General features: G+C 56.7%; 1 protein-coding gene across 1 annotated transcript in view; it reads right to left on the reverse strand.

Moving 5' to 3' along the window:
- Positions 1-5,568: 5,568 nt before the first annotated feature.
- LOC102768628 (chromosome unknown open reading frame, human C16orf59) overlaps positions 5,569-8,457 on the reverse strand; it is a 6,774-nt gene continuing 3,885 nt past the window's right edge. Inside the window, exons 8-11 of the mRNA XM_015564051.1 lie at positions 7,197-7,308; positions 6,999-7,100; positions 6,384-6,637; positions 5,569-6,068 (exon numbers count right to left, since the gene is read on the reverse strand). Of these exons, the coding sequence (XP_015419537.1) occupies positions 5,922-6,068; positions 6,384-6,637; positions 6,999-7,100; positions 7,197-7,308 (615 nt within the window). The 3' untranslated portion in view covers positions 5,569-5,921. The remainder of the gene's footprint in view (positions 6,069-6,383; positions 6,638-6,998; positions 7,101-7,196; positions 7,309-8,457) is intronic.

Below are 8,457 nucleotides of genomic sequence, written 5' to 3' on the forward strand. Positions count from 1 at the left end.
GGCTGAGGGCGGGCGGGCCCTGGGGCGCCGGGGCCGCCGCCTCCTCCCGGCTGCAGCGAGGGCCGCGGAGCTGTGCCAGGTGGGGGCGGGGGGCGCAGCAGGCTCAAGCCTGGGCCCAGCCAGGGGCGGGGCTGCTGGGGCCGAGAAGGAGGGAGGGGAGGAGAAGGGGCCTGGTCGGCATAGCGGGAATCAGAAGCAGATTCAGACACTGGCTGGGCCATCGGGGGAGGGGCCGGGGAGCCAGGAATTCGCTGTCGGGAGGGGTCTGGAGGGGAAAACTCAGCCACGCAGCCCGTGGGGGACCACCCAGCAGGGTCGTTGGTCCGCAGCCAGGTTTTGACTGCTCCTGGGGCTGTGTCACATGCTGGGCGGGGGTCTGGCAGGCTCCTCCCTCAGGCCCAACAGGCAGGCTGGGCCCTGGGTCTGAAGTCTGGGTCCGGGTGCTCCCTGATGTCCATGCAGGACATAGGGCATGAGAAGCCAAGTCGTATTGGTGAGTGTGGGGGGTCCCCAAGGCAGCAGTTTGCTCTAGTAGACAGAACCCAGAATTGGGACCAGGTCTTATTTTGAACCAAAGCTGCTCTAATTTCCAGCTGTGTGGTTCAGATTCCTTAACCTGGTTGGTCCTGCCTCAGTTTCCTCTTTGGCCACATGCCTGTTATTTAACATTGCACAGCTGGGTGGGGATGGGGAATTTGATGAGACCAACGCTCAACAGATTTGAGTCCCTCCTGCCTTATGCTCAGGACTGTATCCCTGATCCCTGGGACTGGCCTGAGCTTATCCAAGGGATGAGGCTAGCATCCTCCACCCAGATCAGTCCAAACTCTTGTCCCTGGTTCTCTTGAGTGTCTACTTGCCACACCATGATGGGCCCAGTCCTTGGAGCTGGTAGGGAGGAAGTGAAACCTGTGTGTGTGTGGGGGGGGGAGTGGGGGGAGGTACAGCCAACTAGGTGGCAGGTCTCCTTGGGGTTCAGGGGCTTGGTCACCTATGGAGAGGTAGGGAGTGAGGTTTGATCCATGGGGAGCACCTGGTCACAGATGGCAGTACCCATGAGACTGACCTATATACCAGCAGATTTAGGCAGGGAAACTGAGGCAGAAGCCCAGCTGGGTAGCCTGGACACCAGCTAGGGATGGGGCAGCTGCAGCTGAGAGTAGCCCCAACCAAGAGGGGCCCGGAATTGCTCTGAACAGAGAGACCCCTTCCCAGCCACCTCGAGGTCCTTATTGGAGAGGGGGGCCAGGCATCCCAGGAGGGGCTGACCCCATGGGGAAAGGGAAGGCCACACAGGAGTGCATCCTGTTCGGGACAGCTCTGAGGCCTGACGTTTCAGACGGGAGGCTGAGTCCAGGCCAGCCCGACAGCCAGTGTAGGATGCCCCGGGAGTGTGTCTGTGTTGGTGAAACTGCCATCCTATGCTGTGCCTGAGATGCTGCAAGGACCCACAGGAAGAGGATGGAGAGGAGCAGAATCCTTGTGCTGTTTAGAAGAGGGCAGGACACTGGAGCCTCCCAGGGGAAACTGGAGAAGAGGTGAGAGCAGGAGGGCTTGAAGAAGACAGGTCCTTTTCCAGGCCTGACTCGCACAAACAGGGAGTATATGTGCAGGGCCTAATGAGGTGATGGGAGACTTTGGAAGGACTCACCCAGAAGAGTCCCAGGGGCTGCTGGTCTCTCCCTTCACTTCTGACAGCAGCAGGAAGGCTATGGGTACCTCCTGCCTCACAGAGCAGGTGCTACGGGACCCTGCCCCTCAACTTCCCAATAAAGAGAGTGTGCCCCTTTCAACAAAGAGCTCTGCACGAATGAGGGAGTTGACAGGGTGCGTGCACATTCTGCTCTGGTTCAGAAACAGCACCTTCCCAACCACCCTCTTCAAGGCCCTCTGGCTGCTCCCTGGGATGGGAAGAGCTTGGTGAGAGACTGGGTGCTTCAATAGATCCTCTGGGGACCGTTAGAAGAAAGGTGATGCAATGGCCACGGTGGGGAGAAATGCCCAGGGCCCACACAGGAGTTCCACGGGGCTTGAAACAAGCCTCCAGGGAGAACCTGGAGGTCTGCATTCAGGACTCATGCCAGGAGGGAGGAAGCAGAGATCAGGGGAATAGCCTCTCCCTTAGTTGTCAGCCTCGGAGGCTTTGTCTTCAGCCCAGCCTCCTCGATGGGGTCTGCAGAGCATCTGGGGGCTTCTGATATGGGTGGAAGGAGGTCCCTGGGCTCAGACTGCTGTATATTCATGGGGTTCGGCCCTGGACCTGTTGCACCACCAGCTCCCCAGGGAGGAGGCTGCAGTCAGCTGAGCCTCTTCCCTAGAATGGCCGCCTGCACACATTCTTTTCTGCTCCCCCCCAAGGGGCAGCCCTGGTAGATGGTGTGATGGTAATTAGGGGGCCTTCCCCCCAGCCCCCAGTCCAGGCTCATTGCTCCTCGTGGACTCTGCCACTTGTCCCCAGTCCCTGATTGGGGCTTCTCACACCTATCTCCTCAATGGCCCTGTCCCCTTCTGGCACCTAGAAGAGGCTCTGCTCCCCCTCCCCAGCCAGAGTGACAGCTGCTGGTTTGGGGGGATGCAGGGAACCTATCTGGGGAAGGGACAGAGTGGGCCTGGCAGTCTGAGGCCTCAGGGGGCTGGTCTTTCCTTTAAAAGGAAGACTGGTCCTACTCGGTTTTGCTCAGTGGGTAGTGTTGGCCTGCCGACTTGATTCCTGGGTTTGATTATGGTCAAGGGCACATCCATCTACCTCAGTTGTAGGCTCAATCCCCAGCCTCTGTTGGGGTATGTGCAGGAGGCAACCAATCGATCACATCAATGTTACCCTCTCTGCGTCTCTACCCCTCCCTTCCATTCTCTCTCTAAAAAACAAAAACAAACAAAATAAACAATGGCTGGATGAGGATTAACACAAGACCCCCCGCCCCCAAAACAAAACAAAACCAAAAAAACCACACACACACACACACACACACACACAACCAAAATAAAAGGTCAACTGACCCCCATCCTAGCCCAGGACTTGCTATTTCCACTTTCAAGCCACCTCTTGTTCACGTATCACACAAACATGTATTTATTAAGCACCTGTTATGCCTCGAGGAGCGAGGAGCTTCCAACCCAAGGGGGAAAACAGACAGCTGGGAACAGGAGCACAGCATGCTGTTCATTGCCCTGAAAAGGGCAGCCACGCAGAGTCCACAGCCACTGCTGTCCTGCACCACGCACACCCGCCAGGCAGGGTCCCAGTGCCGCGCTCACCTGCTCTGTGCTCAAGCCAGGCTCACTCTGTTGTGATCAGCTCTGAGAGCCCAGCAAAACACTGCATTGCGGAGGGTGGGGCGAGATGGGGAGAGCCCATGGGGGATGGGAAGAAAAATGGCTCAGTAACCCCCTTAGTCTGGCCACGTGAGGTTTGAGAAAGGAATGGTTTGGGGAGGGGGCTTCTGGAACCCACATGTGGCACATCTACCCGGCCTGGGCGAGGTCTGGAGGGGGCTCCTGGCTCATCCAGACCTCTCTGGGGACCAAGCCGCTTGCGTGGGCTCAGGGCGTTCCCAGCTCCGGCCCCTCAGCTGCTGTCAACTGAGCATGCCAGCATAGGAAGGCTGCAGCCAGGAGCCCAAGCCCTGCTGCCCGCACCTAATGTAGCCAGCAATTCACCCTCGGCCAGATCCAGACAGGATTCAGCAGGCTCCTTGGGCTGGGAGGCCGGTGCATTCACCTGCCCACACTCAGGTGGATGTGAGCACCAGCGCAGCTCCCCCTTCCAGCTGGCAAGTCCGAGCAGACTGGCCGGGAATGCAGGTGAGAATTCCCTACTGCCTCCTGACTTGGTGGGGCAGGCGCTAGAGGACAGGTCTCCTTCCCTCCTACCTCCTCCACTCCGGGTGCCTGTGTTGGGGCCTACCCAGGCTTCCCCCCTCATACAATCCGTGGCACCTCCCTGCCCAAGAATGCCCAGTTGTTGGCAGGACACCACCAGTGCCCAGGACTGGCCGGGACAGGTGGGTCTTTGGGCACCCATTCAGGTCTGACTAGAGATTAAGGTGGAAGTGCCTGCCCTCATGGGGCAAAGGTCCAGTATGGAAGGTGCATAAGTAACCAGTGGATAAAATAATTCTGGTGGAAACCACCTGCTATAGAGACTGATTCTGGGCCCTAGCCAGTCTGGCTCAGTGGATAGAGCGTCGGCCTGAGGACTGAAGGGTCCTGGGTTTGATTCTGGTCAAGGGCACATACCTCAGTTGCAGGCTCCTCCCCAGGGCATGTGCAGGAGGCAACCAATCAATGTGTTACTCTCACATTTCTGTCTTTCCCTCTCTCTAAAAATCAGTAGAAAAAATATCCCCAGGTGAGGATTAAAAAACAAAAAAGATTGTGGGGTGGCCAGTAACAGGGTGGTGGTGGAATCCACCCCGAGGATTAAGGGTTCCTGAAGATCCAAGCACATGGGCAGCTCTGGAAGCAGTAACGGAGTGGCCAGCTGTCCCTCAGTCTCCTGTCTGTTTCCCCTTCCCCACGGTTCCTGTCCTGGGCAGTGTATGGAACTGTTCCATTCCCTGGAGGCCCCTCAGTGCAATTAGGCCTCTGGTTTTTCCTTCCCTATTTTGTCATCAGGTCCCCAGCAGCTCTCTATGTCCGAAGTACCTAGCCTGCTTGGTGATAGGCCTTTTACAAGTAGGGCCTCCTGCGGCTTACCTGGAGCCACCCTGAGGCTGGTTCAACATTACCAAGTTCATCCCTTATATCTGCCATACTTCACCTGGCTCTCAGTTACCTGCCTCCCGGGCAGGGGTGCCCCAGGACAGAGGCTGGTGTTACCCCGTCTCAAAATCACTGTCCACACTAAGGGCCAGTGCCCCAGCTCTGAGCATTGTGCTCGGTCCTTGTAGGTGCTCAGTAAAGGTTCATTTAAAGAATGCCACAGCCACCCACACCTCACCAGCGCCCAGCTCTGTGAAGCATCTCACATCTTCACCCTTGCCCCAGGGCTAATAACCACTACCCCCAGCATGATAGTGTGGACAACACTGGGAATTGAGGCTCAGAATCCTTAAGAATCTTGCTGGAAATCCTATAGTGGCAAACAAGTCACAGTGTAAACCCAAATCTGACTGATTTAAAACTAGAGGCCGTGACCTTGACCTCTACTTTCTTGCCTTCCAAAGCAATGATTCCTTCAACAGGGAGGGCAGGAGCCCCGAAGAGGAACAGATGAGGGTGTTGAGTAAAGGGCTTGTCCCCTGGTAGTGGCTCAGCGTGGGGGGCCCACACCGACTATAGCAATGGCCCAGGAGGTGGTAGGCACGGGTACCAGGATGGATGGCTGTGGACACATAGTGCCTGCCTACTCTGATGGAGGCCTGTGGCTTTGTGTCTTCCAATGAGCCAGTACAGACCTAGGCACCTGTGCTAAGGCCAATGCATGAGGTGAGTCCCCAGTGCAGCCCATCCTGAGTGGCTTTACCCCCTTCCTATAGTACAGAAGGGATATGAGTGTTCTGACTAGGTATACTTGATATATTCTTGGCAGACAAAAACAAATACACATCAAATTGCACCTTGTTATATAATTTCTAAAGTAGTTTTAATGTCACACAAGCAGCTTTTTAAGTCTAAAGTGAGAGAAAATAGAGGTAACTAAGAAAAATCCCCATTGGCCTCTGTTCCCCCCCAGCCTGTGGAGGGCCCAGCTGAGCCCTGACCAGGATTAGCAGCTATGAGAAGGGACCTAGTTCCTCAGGAAGAGTCAGGGGTCCATTCCTTCCCCTTAGAAACCTGGTTTTCCAGGGGAGTACAGGCATCTCGAGCCAGGCCACTGCACCGGTGAATCCCCTCAATTCCTGTTCATTTAACTCTGACCAGAGAAGGGGTGCTCCCCCAGTAGACCCAGAACCAGCTTGCCCAGTCACAGGAAGGGTTCAGTCAGCAGGTTCATCTCGCAGGATGGTGAGGAAGCGCTGGCCTCCCTCACAGAGAAGGCTGTGCACAGCCCGGCAAAGCGCCAGCTGGGGCGCTCCCAGTGGCTCCTGCATGCTCACCAAGGGGAGAAGTTCTGCCATCAGGACCTGGGGGAAGATTGCAGGTCAAGGATGCAGGGAGGCCTTATCCCAGACAGCAGCCCAGGGCCCCCACAGGAGGGCCCAGGGGATAGAGTAATTCCAGGGCAGGCTTTGAGGCACCATGATCCCGCCCCTCCCTCCAAACGCTCCATTCTCTCTCCTGCTGCCCCGGTGCTGGCAAATGCACAGGCGCAGAGGCTCTCATCAAGAGCACAGATAGGTTGTTGAGTCCTCACAAGGCTTCAGATCTGGAATCCTCCCCATGACTCAGGCTCCCGTGGCACCCAGACACCTACTCCCTAATCCTCACTCTGGAAGTACCTTTTCCAGGTGGATTTGCTGGTCCAGCATGTCCACCCGAAGCCTGAGGGCTGCCAGGGTCTGCAGCTCCTGGGTGCTGGAGTAGAGAAGCAGCTGGGGGCTCCAGGTGGGATCTGCTCCTCCTCCACAAGGCAATGAGGCCGTGGGGGGCCTCTCCTCAGGCCACCGCCCCAGCTGCTGTTCCACCACTTCTGTGAGGACGGGGGAATGTGGCCTCCTGGGGTGACAGCCAGGCACCTCTTTGCCACTCTCCTCTAAGGGGGAGCAAAGTTGCAAAGTCTCCATTTGCCTCCGAGAAGAAGCCCTATTGTTCATAATCATCTCTTACAAGGCTAGGCCAGTCATCTACCAGTACCTGTGATTCTCACATACTACCTTTTCAATGATTGGACAAATAAGTAAACTACTTAAAGTGGTAGGGCTCTGTGTGTTGGGAGAAGAAATGGGGGTGGGGTAGCTGTTCCGACTGGTCTCATAGGACAACTGGGGAGAACTCAGAATGCAATGGAGTGACTTGGGGAAAGGCCTGTCTGCCTCTACTCTTGGGTTGTCCTGTGGCTAGAGAACCTTGACCTCCCCTACCAGACTTCAGCACAGATGGCAGTGGGGTCTCACCTGCCTGCAGTTCCCGCAGCCTGTGGAGGCACTGCCCCACAATGGCCTGTAGCCCCTCCAAGGTGAGCAGGCCACGGTACTCCTGCATCCAGTCCGTGGGGTCTACGAAAGAGCCAGGGAGGGCAGGCTGGGTCCACGCTGGTCCTGCAGCACCCCCACCCCCAACCCCATACAAAACCTGTATCAGGGCCCACTGACCTCTTGTGAGCTCTTCCTCCATTCTCAGTCTGAGCAGCGAGCAAGCCTTCTGCAGGCGCCCTACCTCTGCCTCCACCTCTGCAGCACTGAGCCCGGAGCTAGGCCAGCCTGACTGGACACAGGTCAGGGAAACTCCCGTGTTCAGTGCCACCGCTCACCTCCCCTGAAGATGGGGCCTGGGAGTGGCTCTGGGCCTTCCTGGAGTTGCTCCTCAAATTCACCAAGCGTAGGGAGAGAAACTAAGATGGCGGCAGAGATAAACACCGGGAAATTAAGGCCGCTCACAACAATTGATTAATACCTCAGAGAAACAATACGGACTTCATCCAGAACCATAGGAAGCCTGGCTGACTGTAAACTCTACAACTAGAAGGAAGGAGAGGCACACTGAGAGCAAGAGAAGCTGCAGGAGAGAAGCGCAGAGGTACGGGGCTCGCGCGCGGAAAGGGGCTGGCACCCGAGGCGGTCTTTTTGAATCCGGAGGGAGTCACAAGCTCCCCACGGCTCTGAACTCCGGTTCCGGGAAGGCTCTGGGGACCCAGGACTCACGCGGGGAGAAACTGGACTGTCCGGCAGCAGGCGGCTTTCCCTCAGAGGTGCTTGCAGCCGTTACTGGGACACTGAGACGCGCGTCTCCTTAGGGCAGGGCTGAGACTCCGCCATAGCTGCTTGCTCCACCCGTTGATTCCCTGAGACCCCGCCCACCCAGGCTGCCCAGAGGCTTTTGCATATGAATGCCCCGGCCATTTGCAACCTGTAATTACCTAACTGCAGCCCAGTCAGACAGACCCAGAACTTCTAAGAGAAGGCCCCACAGCGCTTGCATCCTTCACAGCTGAGCTTTATCAAGGCACTTCCAAACTCCAAAAAAAGGGAAGAGGAATCTGCAGCGCTCTTCGTAGTTCCTGCTGGGTAACCTCAGGCAGAGGCTAAATTAGCACCTCCTTAGACTCAAGAGCCACTGTACCCAGTGGTCAGAGGGGGACCATTCAGATCACAACTTCTCAGATCTATAAGGGACACACTCAGAGTGCAGTCTCAGTGAGCATCAAAGCCCCACTGAAGCAAGTCGCGCCCCAGAAGGGTGTCTCCAGCACAGAAGTTCTCCCACAGCAGACACAGCTGATTCTCACAGCCAATTGGCCGGGAGGTCAATTCCTCCCAGTGATCCTATAACAACCAAGGCAGAGCTACAACAACTGTGCACAAAGCCCACAAGGGGGTGCATCAAGAGTGTCCACCTCAGGTAACTGGGGAGGCT

This window comes from Myotis davidii, unplaced genomic scaffold (assembly GCF_000327345.1).
Source record: "Myotis davidii unplaced genomic scaffold, ASM32734v1 scaffold599, whole genome shotgun sequence".
NCBI classification, from domain to species: domain Eukaryota; kingdom Metazoa; phylum Chordata; class Mammalia; order Chiroptera; family Vespertilionidae; genus Myotis; species Myotis davidii.